The 16,376-nt window shown below is 39.7% G+C and overlaps 1 protein-coding gene and 1 pseudogene across 2 annotated transcripts in view; both read left to right on the plus strand.

The window, feature by feature from the left end:
- The window catches only part of GRM7 (glutamate metabotropic receptor 7), a 913,283-nt gene that overhangs the window by 619,131 nt on the left and 277,776 nt on the right, over positions 1-16,376 (plus strand). For both annotated transcript variants that reach the window (XM_059390206.1, XM_059390207.1), the window contains exon 7: positions 6,376-6,515. In XM_059390206.1, the coding sequence (XP_059246189.1) occupies positions 6,376-6,515 (140 nt within the window). The remainder of the gene's footprint in view (positions 1-6,375; positions 6,516-16,376) is intronic.
- Positions 2,256-3,893, plus strand: LOC132012521 (large ribosomal subunit protein eL30-like; annotated as a pseudogene).

Here is a 16,376-nt window from a genome sequence, read left to right on the forward strand (position 1 = left end):
AGCTGCTTATCATATGTGTTATGGTCAGTTTGTGGTTTTGCATTCTGGTCTTTGAATGCGCTTGGGCATTCTTACCCTACTAATGAAAAAATTGATTTAAAAAATGTCCTTTGTGACCTTTCATTGACTCTTCTTCTAGGTCTCTGTAGACTCATTTAGTCAAGACTGTCTTTCCCACTGATGAGCCAGAGGGACTGGACAAAAAGTTTTCAAATGATTACTATGAACCAAAACCTGTGCTATGTACTTCACTTGTATTGGCTGGCTTAAATTTCAAAACACAAAATTGTTTAGATTCTCTTGTTTTCCTTAATTTTTTATAGATAAGGAAATTAATAGAGAAATTAGGAACAATGATGTTCAAAGACACGTATGTAGTGATGATGCTACATACTTGGTCCCTATGTTCCTAACTCCACAACTTTCTCCCTTGACTACTATTTAAGTGTCTGAGAAGAAGGGTTTACTGCATCATTCCTGCTGACAGAATGGAGACTTTTTTGCATGTTTTATGGAGGATTTTGATTTTTCTTTGTCTCAGTAAGCTTAATTGTGCTCTTATGTTACTTTAGTTTGAAGTTTTTTGTACCCCTGGGAGTTTTATTCCAGACCAGTAGAGTACAATTTAATAACTCTGAAATTCACATTTACCAAAGCATCAATTTAGGAAGTAAGAAAATGCCCTGAAAGTATTGTTATAGGCTCACCAAGTACTTAACCTCCTTTTATGCACCAAGAGAAAAGATGGCTAATTTTTTCTTCATTACTTACAGCCATTTTTTCCTGCATCCCAAATGAATGCAGTGACCTGAGCCTAAATTTGATTTAGTTATCTCTGTGTTGGCCCATCCAACTCAATGTCACTACTTGCAGATGTAAATTTAACAAATTTGTTATCCACATATCTAATCTTAGAGAATTGCTGTATCATGAAAGTAGTTAACCTGAAATGTGTCTGTATCTACATGTGTTAGTTTCCAGAGAACACATCGGATTGGGCTATGTTTTGTAAGAAAGACACATCTCATGTGTTCTTGAAAAATGAGGTTAGCTTTCCTTTGTTGAGAGGTAAGATCTAGGTTCCCTCCCCTTGAATCTGAGGGAGGCTATGACTAATGCAGAAGTGACACCATGTGATTTCTGAGGCATAAAAGTAACGGGACTGCTGCCTGATACTCTTGGAACATTAGTATTATGGAAACAGCCACCATGTTGGGAGGAAGCCAAGAACTCAAACAGGCCATATGAGGGTATGGCAGCTATAGCCCCAGCTGAGATCCCAGCTGACAGCCAGCATCAATTATCAGGCATGTGAGCTTCAAGCTGCCCCCACTGACATGAGGACCAGAGAGGTGATGTCCCTGCCGAGCCCAGCTCAAATTTCAAAATACAGGTCGTCATTATTTGGAGCACTAATTTTTAGGGTGGTTTGTTGAGTAACAATAGATGATTAAACACAAATCAGTGCTGCATTTCTGGAATCTGGGTATGGGGTGGTAAAGTGAGAGAAAAATGTAAATACCTTGATGCAAAGGACTCTCGTCATCTGGGCAATCTAGATCCCAAATTCTGCTCTAGAAGAAAGGAATTTTATTCAGATACTCTAATTCAGTAGAGGATATTGATGACAAATACCTTCTGTCATCTGGTTTCCTCTCAGTGTCCTAGCTTGGCAAAGGGCCCTGTTTCCTTCACCATTCTATGCTTGTGTCCTGGCCCTGATAGCTGTGGAAATTTCTGCAGATGATCACTTCTCTTTTGATAACTTCTTTCTGGACTTCTTTGTTTTTTTTTTTTAATATAGTTTTCAAGTATTCATTAAACATAATCCCTTTTATTCTCTTTCAAGAAGTTAAGGGATGCTGTTAAAGAGGAGCTATGGCATAAGAAAACCCTGGAAATAATAAGCCTGTTGCATTATAGAATCCATCAAAAAGGTCAAAGCCACACAATATGCTATTACAAGTCATCACTTAGATAAAGTATTCAGCTCCTCTGCCTTAATTTTTTTTTAAAGCGTGAACTTTAATGAGAATGGAAAGGGCATGACAAGAATCATTTCTCCTAACAAAGATTGTAAGAAGAGAGAAAGATTAGGCAGTGTGTCTCATTTTGATGAATATTTAGGTGGTGAGCTAGAGATCCTTTGGAGCCCCAGCCCTCCAATATTCTTGCTCTCTCTTCTCAAAGACTATGAAAAGCTCAAGTCATATTATTTAATGAATAGAAGCTGTTGAATTACAGCAAAGCACAACATGAATCCTAGTATCCAATGTGAAAGAAAAGAAAGGTGAGCATATGAATCTCTTCCTGCAAAACGATAGGATTCTCATCTTCTTGCTAATAACATGTGGAATCCAGATTTTCTTTCTTCTCCTTGTACTTAGAATGCTCACTGAAAGAAGAAAGTCAGTATTAAAAAGCCTCTTACACTGTTGGTGGGAATGCAAGTTGGTGCAGCTTCTTTGGAAAACAGTGTGGAGATTCCTCAAGAAATTAAAAATAGAGCTTCCCTACAACCCTGCCATTGCACTACTGGGTATTTACCCCAAAGATACAGATGGAGTGAAAATAAGGGCCATCTGTACCCCCATGTTTATAGTAGCAATGGCCACGGTCGCCAAACTGTGGAAAGAACCAAGATGCCCTTCAACGGACGAATGGATAAGGAAGATGTGGTCCATATACACTATGGAGTATTATGCCTCCATCAGAAAGGATGAATACCCAACTTTTGTAGCAACATGGACAGGACTGGAAGAGCTTATGCTGAGTGAAATAAGTCAAGCAGAGAGAGTCAATTATCATATGTTTTCACTTATTTGTGGAGCATAACAAATAGCATGGAGGACATGGGGAGTTAGAGAGGAGAAGGGAGTTGGGGGAAATTGGAAGGGGAGGTGAACCATGAGAGACTATGGACTCTGAAAAACAATCTGAGGGGTTTGAAGTGGCGAGGGGTGGGAGGTTGGGGGAACCAGGTGGTGGGTACTATAGAGGGCACAGATTGCATGGAGCACTGGGTGTGGTGCAAAAATAATGAATACTGTTATGCTGAAAAAAAATTTTTTAAAAAGTTGTTTTTGTTATTGATGGTGTGTGTGTGTGTGTTTCCCCCTCTCTACTGGAAAAGCTTAGTTTGATTAGCATACAGAGAGGGCTTAAGAGCTTTCTATTGTGATAAAATTGGGTGCCTTTGTGAGCTATGGGGATAGTGTGTAGGTAAGACAGAGGAGGAGCAAATTGATATAGTGCCCTTAGCCAATGAAAATGCACCCATTAACTCAAGTTGGTGAGACCAGGGTAATGTTGCTTATAGATCACAGCTCATCTTCAGAACGGGCTGTCATCTAATCTTTAGAAAATTAAAAAAAAAAATACACTGATGGAGAAATTCAAATAAGATATGAGTTAGGAGAGACAACTTTGGTGCACAACAAACCAAATATCTGAAGATGGGTGTTCTCGTCTTGAGATACCAACAAATAAAACAATGATAATTTTCACTCTTGGCCACCTTGGCATCTACTCTTTGTGGGACTGTCCCTCACCTAAGACAGGAAGACAGTGGCCATGAGAAGATGAAAAAGTCACTGGGATCAATAAACCTAGGCTCCAGCTTGTTGTGAAAAGTGGGAAGTGCAGACTCTCAAAACAATCAGACATGGCAAAGCGAAGCTGGTCATCCTCACCAATTGCCCAGTTCTGAGGAAATCAGAAATCGAGTACTATGCCCTGTGGCTAGAACTGGTGTACATCATCACTACAGTGGTAATAATATTGAGATGGGCACAGCATGTGGGAAATACTACAGAGTAAGCACACTGGTTATCATTAATCCAGTTGATTCTGCTCTCATTAGAAGCATGCCAGCACAGCCTGGTGAAAAGTAAATCACACAAATTTTTTCTTTAATAACTGGCCAGAGCTTGTTTTGAAAACAAAAACAATACACAAAACCATTCCCGTCTCTTGAGCATTTGTTACATAAGAGGCATGGAACTAAGCAGTTTATATACTTAATTACACTAAATCCTCACTAACATGAGATTAGTAGCATTAGAGAAAGGTAGCATTAGGGATATTCAGAACCTGAAGGAGACTGAATAACTTAACAGTCACACTTAGAAGGTGGTTCCTGGAATTTAAACCCCTTCTTCGGGATTCCAAAGCCAGTTATTAAGACCTATTTTAGTCTCGTTAGTTGAGACACTCTGGGGCAAGGAATGTCCCCCTTTTAAACCTAAGTATACTTTGTCACCTGTCAAATTAGCAAGTTTGATGTTCTGTGTTCTCTAGCTCTTTATTGGTTTCATATTGCTGCCTTAAAAAATACCATAAATTTAGTGGCTTAAACAACATACATTTATGATCTTACAGTTCTGTTAGTTTGGGAGTCTGACATGGTCTCACTGGGCTCTGTTAAGGTGAAGGCAGGGCTGGTTCCTTCTGTGGGCTGTAGGGGAAAAAAATCTGTTTCTTTGATTTTTCTAGCTTGTGAGGGCCCACTTGGCCTTCTGGGATCATGAACCTTTCCTCACATCACTCTAACTCCTTGGTTTGACCATCACAAATCCTTCCTCCTCTGAGTCCTGTTCCCTCGTTCCTAGAGGGATCATTATGATTTCTCCAAGTTTAACCAAATAATCCAAGATAGTTTTCTCCCATTTCATGATTCCCAATCATATCTCCAGAAATCTCTCATTTTGTATGATAACATTCATAAGTTCTGGGGATTAGGACATGGAAATATTTGGGGAGCCAGTACTGAGACTACTATAAGCTCCAATTTTTTTTTTTCCATTTTCAATAACAAAGTATCATAAAATCCTATGCTAGGCAGTTGGAAGATGGTATGGAGTTCTTTAGCTATTTCTGTATCCTGCCTATATTTTGAATTCCCTCTTCCACTAGAGGTAAGCTTCAGCATAGGATTGCAATTCTGTATGTCTCTGATGACCTAATATATTGTCACGCTGTTTGGATCCATTTCCTAACTCTGTTCTTGTGTGGCCACTCAGCACCATGCCTGCTTCCCTAAGTATATGTGCTTTTTTTCTTTTTTTTCCCTTCCTGTTTTAGGTTATTTTTTTCTAGTTAACATGTCTTTTATCCCCCACTCCCCACCCCATGCATATTATTGATACAAATACCATGTTGGCCCAGCTTCTGCAGGAGGTAATGACTCTGCTAATCAAATGCAGAACTTTATCATCATTAGGGTCTTAAATTTATAATGAAAATTATCAAAAGGGCTTCATGCTTATTATCTGAATTTACCCTACCCCTCTCCAACAAAAAATAGCAAAATTAACTTCTGTTCTTAGTGATTCTCTTTCAGCTTATAAATGATCCTTAATTTCCTTGTAAAAGACAGGAAATAGATAGTTTCCTCTGCAAAATATCAATACTCTGAGTTAATACTCTAAGATACTCTTAATACTCTAAGATACTCTTAGAGTCACATACCCTCAGGCCAGTGGTGTTTATCCTATTTCCAAGGGATCATGAGAGAAACAGCATTCAGTTTGCCAGCTCTTGAATCCTTTATAACTGTTGTTGAAAGTAACCCAAACCCACATCTCTCATTCTCTGTGTATGATTTGCCAGTTGGTCCATGTGGTTAATACTAAGGAGCTTTTCACTCACATCTAACTTTCAAAGGTTACACACAGACACACACACACTCTCTCTCTCTCAATAAATGTATTCATCTTTTTAAGTTGACTTCAGTGTCTAATTCTGCCAAAATAATGGGTTTTATCTAAGCCCCACATTTTAAAGAAGACCCACATAGCAGATTGAAAAAAAAATTTATTAAATACTTTCCGTGTACATTGGTAAGCATTTTAGACTGGTTATATAAATTAGACATGGTCAGCAATAAATATGTTTAAATGTGATCAATATCCAAGTACATATTTAAGTAAAGTTTTTGGTTTAGTTGCATTTTAATTCTCTTAGTTTTCTTTTTTTTAAAAAGTGCTATTTTTGAAATGATTCTTTATTAACCACATTTGATAATTAAGTGGAAACTAAAATAATAATACAACTTTAGATGGTCTCTGGGAAATAATGCATTTAATTTTCTCCACAAGGGGGGAAGATTAGCATAAAATATCAAGAAATATTGAGATATAGAACTGTTCAAAGGGGGAGGCAGGTCACCTGCCCACCTTCTCTAGTAAGCATCCACAGGCCACAGTGATGATTTGTCCATGGGGTTACCCATTGCCCATTTAGGGGGAACCTATTAAACAATGTGATAATCTACTAGCTACCTTGCTTATCATCAGGTCTCCAGACCATCACCCAAGGTATAAAAGGTAGAGGGAATCTCGATTATAAAATCTGGCATTTTCTTGTCTTCCTCAGGGAGTGCAGGCACCCCAGTAATGTTTAACAAAAATGGGGATGCTCCTGGGCGTTACGACATCTTTCAGTACCAGACCACAAACACCACCAACCCTGGTTACCGCCTGATTGGGCAGTGGACAGATGAACTTCAGCTCAATGTGAGTACTACTTATCCCTCTTCCTTTGCTCATGTGATGAATGGACAGACTTTTAATGTGCTCAGTCTGGCTAACATTCTTGTTTTTATGTTTGTGTGGTTATATATGTGGGCATGCATCCTGTTAAAATCATCTGCAGGGATTGATAATCCATAATAATGTAAGAGTGATGGTGATGATGATTAGGATGATAAAAATGTGCTTTGAATTTGTACTGGGTATTATACTCAGCTCTTACAGGAATGATCTCATTTAGCCTGAGGCTTGAATTGCTTAGCAAACAAGTTCCGTGCTAATACTTTAAAAGATCCTTCTTTTGGTCAGATTTTCTTTCTTCTTTCTTCTTTTCTTCTTCATATGGTGATGTATTTTTTTCATTTAGAGCATTTTAGTGAGTCACTTTGGATTTTACTGAGATTCTCTGAGTAATTGCAATGTTAACATCCATAACCTCTTCCTCTTCTGGTCAAACATGACCTTGAGTAAGCGGCCACTTCCTTGTGCAAGGTTAGGTCAAAGTGCACCAGCCAGAGACCATCAGTTGGTCATCTGTAGTCAGACACAGTTAGGTTTATTTAACTTTAAATTGCATGAAGTTTGCTCCTGCCAGCAAAACCTCTTCATGATGAAGGAGTTTCGATGTCATTTATTATATGTTTGGGGCTGAGGTGGGTGATTTTTAGGAGGTTTAGGGAAATGACTAGTTTGGGTTTGGGCCCTCTTAGGAAATAGACACAAGTTGATAATAGTACACCTTCGTGATTTTTGTGTAGGGGATGGGGAGATAAAGGCTAAGCAAGAGATGTCACTTAAAAGAGAAATAATAGGCACTTTGGAGAACTGAAGAAGGGAGAAGTTATATTTGTGGTTGCAGAGTATCCTTCTTTCTTTCTAGTTTCAGAACCAGTTATGGAGTGGCCTTGTTTTTGTCTTGTTCCACCACAGTCATTGAGTGGCTTTGTCTGATTATCATTAATACTCTGCAGAAGTTGTTGAGGTTCTGTTTGGAATGGGCCCGCCTCCATAATACCTAACAGCTTTCTTGCCATTTAAATTTTTTTTTTCATTTCTTAATATTTTAGGTTCAACATTCATTGGTGTGCTTCTCATAATATTTACAATGTCCTACTTAAAATTACTATTTATTCAAATAAATCTACCAATCTTCACAGACAGTAAAGAACACAAACTATGGTCCATTTACCCTGGCTGAGCCAAACGCAGCTGGAGTTCAGCAACTCATGTATCCCATGATTTTCCTCCTTTCCTGAAAGGATTCTTAAACAGGTCATGCCCCAGTCTGGTGTTTGGGGTCCTGGAACCCAGTGCAGCAGAAGTTGGAGAAGTAAGGACATTGTGGGGCCTCTGTGCTCAGGTGTACTTGAGAGGGTTATGCTTCAAGAGGTTCTGCGCAGGTCCCTTCTTGCAGTGGCATGGTGGGTGGCTATGCTGGGCAAGACTTATAAATTGGGTAGAACGTCCCAACTTCATAAATATTATAGTATATACAAATACATGATTTTCTTTGGTCCAGCAGGTTCCTGAATTATTCTGGTTTCTTCAGAGACATGGGACCAATGGAGTAGATGATAGGTAGTTAGATTATATGAAAATGGCTCATTCAGCTATGAGGGATGAGGAGTCCCAAAAATGTCTAATTTGCAAGCCAGAGGCCCAGGAGAGTTAATGGTGTAAGTTCTAGTCTGAATGTAAAGGAAGAGGAAGACTGATATTCCAATGTAAAGATAGGCTGAGAGGATTCTTTCTGACTCAGCCTTTTTGTTGCATTTCAGCATTCAAGTTTGTTGAGGCCTACTCACATTAGGGAGGGCAATGTGTTTTACCCACTATACCAGTTTAAATATTCATCTCACTCAGAAACATCCTTACAGACACACCTAAAATACTGCTTAATCAAATGGTTGGGTACCCCGTGTACATAAAATGAATGATCACAGGCCCTATCTCAGAAAATTCCTTCTAATATCTCTTACAAAGCCAGGTATTATGTTGTTAGCTTTTATCAAATCATACCTTTAGAAGGCACTTTGGAAATTATTGAGAGAAGGGTTTCTGGAGAGTGGAATACAGAGTTAATGTCATAGGGTGGGGGTTTGGAGTCATAGTTCCTAAGAGAGGATTTTTCATAAGTGGGGGGTGGTATGGGGGGTTGAGGAGGCCACCAGAGGCCAGTTACCTCATTTGCACATTGCTTTGGCCTAGCTCTCTTAATACCTGTCCAGTTCTCCCTCTCCTGAGATCTCCCATCCAAGTGAGTTCACACAATGATCGGGTCCAAAGAATTGTGATCCGGCATCCAAGAATGGATGGAACCAACCAGCCAGTGCAAGCCATGCCTGGGATAAGAGCTGAGTACTAGAAGCAAAGTAAAAGCTAAAGTTATGCTGAACTTAAAGCATACTAAACTTGTGAGCAAAAAGAGAACATGAAAGCAGAGCAAGCACATAAACAAAATTCAGCTGGTAATCTCAAGGGGTAGTAATCAGAAGCAGAATCAAAGTAGCATAACCTGGCTGACATAGCCAAAGTATGTTTTGAATGGGTGTTGCCTGTGGGATACAAAGATGGATCAGCCTGAACTAAAGGTAGAGAATCAAAGTCTGTACTATGCATGTGAACTTTTCAGCACTTATTATAAGACCCACAAGATTATATAGGTGCATTTACCTTTGCTAGCATAACCCCTGTACCGGTGTTAAATTCCTGGTGTGTGTAGTTTGTCCATACAAAAGAATCCCAACCATGCTTCGTCAACTCCAGATATTACCTAGGAAATTCTTAAGCCCACAATTTTTAAGAACCAACATCAATAAGAATTTTATTTTTCTTTATTTGGTGTGTATTTTGTCCTTCATAAAAATTACATTTGATTAGTCATTTAACAGGTTTTTGTTTGTTTGTTTCTAATGCATCTGTGATGTGATAAGCATCTCGGGAGGCAACGGGTACACAGTGGGGGAGGAAAACAAACATGGTCCCTATTCTCACAAAATTGGTGGTCTTGGATTGGAGGTGCATGAGACACAAGTAAACAGATGTATATATGGAGATTTGAAAGTGTGAGAAGAAGCATAAACCAGGGAGAGTAATGGAGGTGAAGAGAGTTTTCCCAGATGAGAAGCCAGCAGTGTGAGGAATAGGAAAGATCCACCAAGCAGGTCAGGAGGCTGCTGTGGCAATGGCATGACTAAGCGAGAGGGGAGAGAGAGGTGGTAGGAGGGGTCAGAACCATTGCTAAGACACATAGCTTGAAGACCCTTGCAGGCTATGCTAAAACATTTTTAAATTTTACTCAGAGTGAATTTAAAAGTCATTGAGAACTGTTAAGCAGGGGAGTGACTGGATCAAATTTAGGAATAATTAATTTGTCTACTAAGAAGGTAATGAATTGGAAGGGGCAAGAGTGGGAGAGGAAGACCAACTGAGAGTTGATTTTAGCGGTCAAGTGAAATAGGATGGTTAATGAAGGGGGTTCTCAAACCTCAGCAGGTAACAGGATCATCCAGAGCATTTGTGAAAGCACAGATTGCTATTCCATGCACCCCCACCCCCCTGCTGGCCAGAGTTTCTAATTCATGTGGTGTCTGTCTTGACCACCTAGAGAGCCCCCAGATGTGGGGCAGCAGTGCAGTGGAAGCCGGTGGTACCTGTGGGGAAAGGATTTATCCAAGGCAGAGCAAAGGAGATAGAAATTTATGGAATACCCCGCAAGGGAGCCATGGGAAGGATAGCAAAGGAGAAACTGTCTGCAATGGGGCAGTAGGTGGGGCTGTTTTAAAGGGGGGAGGTGAGGAGGTATGGGGACTTCGGGAACTGTGCCTGGTGGTAAACAGTCCATTGGTCAGTGAGCGCCTATGGATATCTTGAGGGGGATCTCCTGATGAGCCTGTCTGTATTCAGCCAAGGGGTCTCACACAGGCCCCTTTGCCTTGATCAAATTTTCATTGCTCAAGCCTGTTGCCTGAAAGCAGCCTCTGTGACTCACAGGGTCTCAGAGTGGAAGGAGGCTCAAATATCTGCCTTTCTAAGAGCCTCTGTGTAATGCTGATGGCACTTTGAGGTCACTGGCTTAGAGAGTGTGTTGATAATAGTGTTGTAATGAAGTCAGTAGAAACACATGCGTGGATAACACATAAAATACACGTGTGTGTATATATTTACGTGTGTGTGTGTCTGTATAAATATTCTTCCTCTTAGACATATGTATCTTAGAGGAAGAATAGTAAAATTTAGTGATGGATTCAGTGCTGGGGTTGAAGGAAAAATAAAAGTCAAAAGTGAGCACCATGTTTATAGCTTGAGAGGCTGTGAAGATGATAGTCACATAAGATTAGAAAGGCTACTCAGAGTGGGTGGGAAAGGGGGATAAAACTGAGAATCCTGAGTTAGTGCTCTTAAATGTTTGAGAGCCAAAATGAACTGGATAGAAATCTGAAGCTCAGAAAACAGTTTTGGTCTATAGTTCTTAAAACACAAAACAACCCACCAAATCCAGTTCGTCGTTAACCTATAAATAACATTTAAAGCCATTAAAAAAAGAGAAAAGAGAATAGCCAAGAACCCAAGGTCTTGAAAACCTCATAGGAAATGGTACAGGTCCTTTCCAACTACTCCAAATATTACACAACTTGAAATACTCTGTTTCATGAGCCCAGAAAGTTAGGACAAACACACACTTTGGTTTTATGTTTGTTACTGGAAGCTGATCAGGGAGCTATAGCATTAGGTGGGAACATTTTTCATTCTACTTTTTCATGCTGAAAGTGCTGTGTTATATAAAGAGCAGACAAGACACCTGAATTCTCGCATGGACCCAGTAGCATTTGCTTGGTCCTACATGCAACCTGAAGGTATGGATGACTGAGCCAGGGTGTTCAAAATGGTGAGAGGCTGGGTTAATTCAGTTTAGGATGGCTGCTAGAATAACTGGCTTTGATAGGCTATCAGCCTGTTGACGCCTTTTATGGGATTCTTAGGATATCAGTAAATTGACAAAAGAGGGGGAAGTAGAGTATCCAGAGGGGACTCCTGCACCCTATCTTGGACAGCCAGAGCTAGGTTCAGGTGCTTACCAATGGTTGATATCTTACCCAGCACCACTCTGTCCATAAGGTTCCTTTTGTTATAATTACTCTCAGTTAAAAATTCTATTAAGAGTGTAATTCAGGCAAACTTAGTTTCATAGGTTTGCTTTCTTGCAGTCAACAGAACAAAACAAAGCATTTCAAGTGACAAGTTCTCATTTACAACGACTCAGGGGGTATTTTTGCAATCCCCAGTTAGAGCTAATCTCTAGCAAACGAAATTTTCACAAGTGCTGTTTCTGTGGTCAGTGATTGCAAATGAGTTTCTGAGCCAAGAAATCAGAGTTTTAAGAATCCAGTCTATGGACCAGACAGCTCTGCTGTTCTTTATCTGAACTTTAGGTGCCTAAGAGTGTGCTGCCCATTAGGGAATGCCATCGTGCATCCTTACTACCTGTTGGATAGGCCCAGGGGTCTGTCTGCTCTGTGGGCTAAGAGATGAGCACATGATTTGCTACTAGGATATTTCTGCATGAACAAGAATTCATCAGAAGGAAATCTTAAGGAGCAAAGCTGTTCACTCTCCCCATTGCAACCTCCATGGAAATAATCCTGACTTATTTTCTCAGGCTTGTATTCTACTATACAGAGATCCCATAAAACATTATGCCTAGCAGGAAAGCAGGAAAAGGGATAATGAAACAAAGAGACATCCGCAGTGTGTCGGCAAGGATGACAGCTAATGGAGACGCTAGGGTAAGGAGGAGCCGGCCCTGTACCTGGTGTGCATGAACTAGGACAAGGGGTCTGTGATGAATATATTGCATCTAAAAGGCTTAGATATAGTATGATTTAATTTTTGTAGTGACATTCGATTTATATTTGAGTTGGACTTGAAGGATAAATAGTGTTCCCAGGATGGAGAAGAAAAAAACACGTTTTAAAATGCATAATGCAATATCATTTGAAAATTGGCATCAGGGACTATGTCAGGAGAAAGGAAAAAATGAAATGTAGATGTTTTTAAAAATTTGAAATGTATGATGTGAAGTAAACTCTATGTTTATTATGTGTATGAGAAATGAAGGTGACTTTTGTCATCTTTCATTTATTTACAATTAGTAGGAAATTAGATGTGCCCCCCAAATGTTAAATTTTCAAATACCTGAAATTATTTCAAATACCAAAATGCTAATTAGAGTGTCAAAACAACAAGCATTCTTAGTAGGCATCTCCCTACAGGGAATTGCACTCATTTTACAGAAAAGGCTACGAATGAATATTACTTAACCTTTTCTGGATCCTCAATCATCTGTCATCCTGTAAAATAGTACAACTTTGAGATCTTGTGAGGTATGTGAGCCTCATTAGCTTTTTAAGTGATTTGTTCACTGTTGAACTTACTTTTCACATAGAGACTAAAAGCTCCTGGAAGGTAGAACCCAAAATTAAGTCATTGTTTTTCATATTTACTAACAAGTACCTGGCAAACGGTAGGCATTTGGGGTTTTGTTTGTTTGTTTGTTTGTTTGTTTTTAATTAAGTAATTAATTTATTTTCAACATAACAGTATTCATTGTTTTTGTACCACACGCAGTGCTCCATGCAATCTGTGCCCTCTCCAATACCCACCACCTGGTTCCCCCAACCTCCCACCCCACCCCACCCCCGCCACTTCAAACCCCTCAGATTGTTTTTCAGAGTCCATAGTCTCTCATGGTTCACCTCCCCTTCTAATTTCCCCCAACTCCCTTATCCTCATTGACTCCCCTTGTCCTCCATGCTATTTGTTATGCTCCACAAATAAGTGAAAACATATGATAATTGACTCTCTCTGCTTGACTTATTTCACTCAGCATAAGCTCTTCCAGTCCCATCCATGTTGCTACAAAAGTTGGGTATTCATCCTTTCTGATGGAGGCATAATACTCCATAGTGTATATGGACCACATCTTCCTTATCCATTCGTCTGTTGAAGGGCATCTTGGTTCTTTCTACAGTTTGGCGACTGTGCCCATTGCTGCTATAAACATTGGGGTACAGATGGCCCTTCTTTTCACTCCATCTGTATCTTTGGGGTAAATACCCAGGAGTGCAATGGCAGGGTCATAGGGAAGCTCTATTTTTAATTTCTTGAGGAATCTCCACACTGTTCTCCAAAGTGGCTGCACCAACTTGCATTCCCACCAACAGTAGAAGAGGGTTCCCCTTTCTCCACATCCCCTCCAACACATGTTGTTTCCTGTCTTGCTAATTTTGGCCATTCTAACTTGTGTAAGGTGACATCTCAATGTGGTTTTAATTTGAATCTCCCTGATGGCTAGTGATGATGAACATTTTTTCATGTGTCTGATAGCCATTTGTATGTCTTCATTGGAGAAGTGTCTGTTCATATATTCAGCCCATTTTTTTGATATGATTACCTGTTTTGTGTGTGTTGAGTTTGAGGAGTTCTTTATAGATCCTGGATATCAACTTTTTTTCTGTACTGTCATTTGCAAATATCTTCTCCCATTCCGTGGGTTGCCTCTTTGTTTTCTTGACTGTTTCCTTTGCTGTGCAGAAGCTTTTAATTTTGATGAAGTCCCAAAAGCTTATTCTCACTTTTGTTTCCTTTGCCTTTGGAGACATATCTTGAAAAAATTTGCTGTGGCTGATATCAAAGAGATTACCGCCTATGTTCTCCTCTAGGATTCTGATGGATTCCTGTCTTACGTTGAGGTCTTTTTTCCATTTTGAGTTTATCTTTGTGTACAGTGTAAGAGAATGGTCAAGTTTCATTCTTCTACATATAGCTGTCCAGTTTTCCCAGCACCATTTATTGAAGAGCCTGTCTTTTTTCCACTGTATATTTTTTCCTGTTTGTCGAAGATTATTTGACCATAGAGTTGAGCGTCAATATCTGGGCTCTTTTCTCTGTTCCACTGGTCTATGTGTCTGTTTTTATGCCAGTACCATGCTGTCTTGGTGATCACAGCTTTGTAGTAAAGCTTGAAATCAGGTAAAGCGATGCCCCCAGTTTAATTTTTGTTTTTCAACATTTCCTTAGCGATTCGGGAGTCTCTTCTGATTCCATACAAATTTTTGGATTATTTGCTCCAGCTCTTTGAAAAATACTGGTGGAATTTTGATTGGAATGGCATTAAAAGTATAGATTGCTCTAGGCAGTATAGACATTTTAACAATGTTTATTCTTCTGATCCAAGAGCATGGAATGGTTTTCCATCTTTTTGTGTCTTCTTCAATTTCTTTCATGAGTGTTCTGTAGTTCCTTGAGTACAGATCCTTTACCTCTTTGGTTAGGTTTATTCCCAGGTATCTTATGGGTCTTGGTGCTATAGTAAATGGAATCGATTCTCTAATTTCCCTTTCTGTATTTTCATTGTTAGTGTATAAGAAAGGCACTGATTTCTGTACATTGACTTTGTATCCTCCCACGTTGCTGAATTGCTGTATGAGTTCTAGTAGTTTGGGGGTGGGGTCTTTTGGATTTTCCATATAAAGAATCATGTCATCTGTGAAGAGAGAGAGTTTGACTTCTTCATTGTCAATTTGGATACCTTTTATTTCTCTTTGTTGTCTGATTGCTGAAGAAGATCCTGCATCCCCAGGGACCGCAAGTGGGAACCTGCTCTGCCAGCGGCCAAGGGGGAATTTATATAGGCTCTGCAACACCCACAAAAGAGTAGACTGAGGCTTCTCTCTGAGAGGGAGGTCAGGATGCAGTTTGCTTTCCTCTAAACCTACAAAAACCATCAAAAGTGGGCAAGGCGAGAGAAAAAAAAAAAAAGTGAACAACATAAAAACCTCCAGAGAACAAAAGCCTAAAAAAACCGGTTTCCTCAGAGCCCACCCCCTTGAGGGGGGCGGGAGGACTTAACTCAGGGAACATCATTGACTAAAAACCCATGTGGCAGGCCCCTCCCCGAGAAAACCAACCAGGAAAGAAAAAAAAAAAAGACTACAAGAGAACAACCACCACTACTTCATAGGACAACTTTTATTTTTAATTCGTTCCCACTATTCTGGCTCATTTTTTTTAATATAATATTTTTTTAACCTATTTACCATCACATTGAGCTGTCCAGTACATCAAATTCCATAATAACCTTCTAACCTGAACTTTTTGATACATACACCTGTGTTTTTCTTTTGGGGTTTGTGTTAATATATGAAACCATTTAAAGGGAATATGAACACTTTTTAATCACAGACATGACCTACAGCAAGCAACCATACTTCCTCTCTTTGGGAGGAGCCCCAGGTTTCCTTTTAGCCATACGGTTTGCCCTGGAGGATTCCCAAGACTGGGGGTGAGATCTGATTCTTTTTAAGCCAATTGCCAGGACCTTAGTAATGGGGTTTATGTCGAACTAAGCCATCCAATAGAAAGAATCACTAATCTGTCAGTACCAAGGGGTACGTGGGGTAATCTGAGGTACCAAGAAGCTCCTGTCCAATGGGTGTGACCCTTCAGAGCCACAGGGAGCCATTTGGAGGCCACGGAGTTCCAGGGAAGCGGAGTCAAAACTTGGAGAGAAAAACTAGGTCCAGCTCACTGCCTTTGAGCACTAGGAAACCCCTGCTAGAAACCACTTATAATGGTGTCTGGATTCTTCCATTATCAATAAATCAAAGGAACTTAAGTATGATACTTATTTATTGCAATATCATTCACTGTAGCCATCAAAATTTTTAAAAATAATTTTTCTTTCTTTGTGTCTTCCTCAATTTCTTTCATGAGTACTTTATAGTTTTCTGAGTATAGATTCTGTGTCTCTTTGGTTAGGTTTATTCCTAGGTATCTTATGGTTTT

This window comes from Mustela nigripes, chromosome 2, assembly GCF_022355385.1.
Source record: "Mustela nigripes isolate SB6536 chromosome 2, MUSNIG.SB6536, whole genome shotgun sequence".
Taxonomy (NCBI): domain Eukaryota; kingdom Metazoa; phylum Chordata; class Mammalia; order Carnivora; family Mustelidae; genus Mustela; species Mustela nigripes.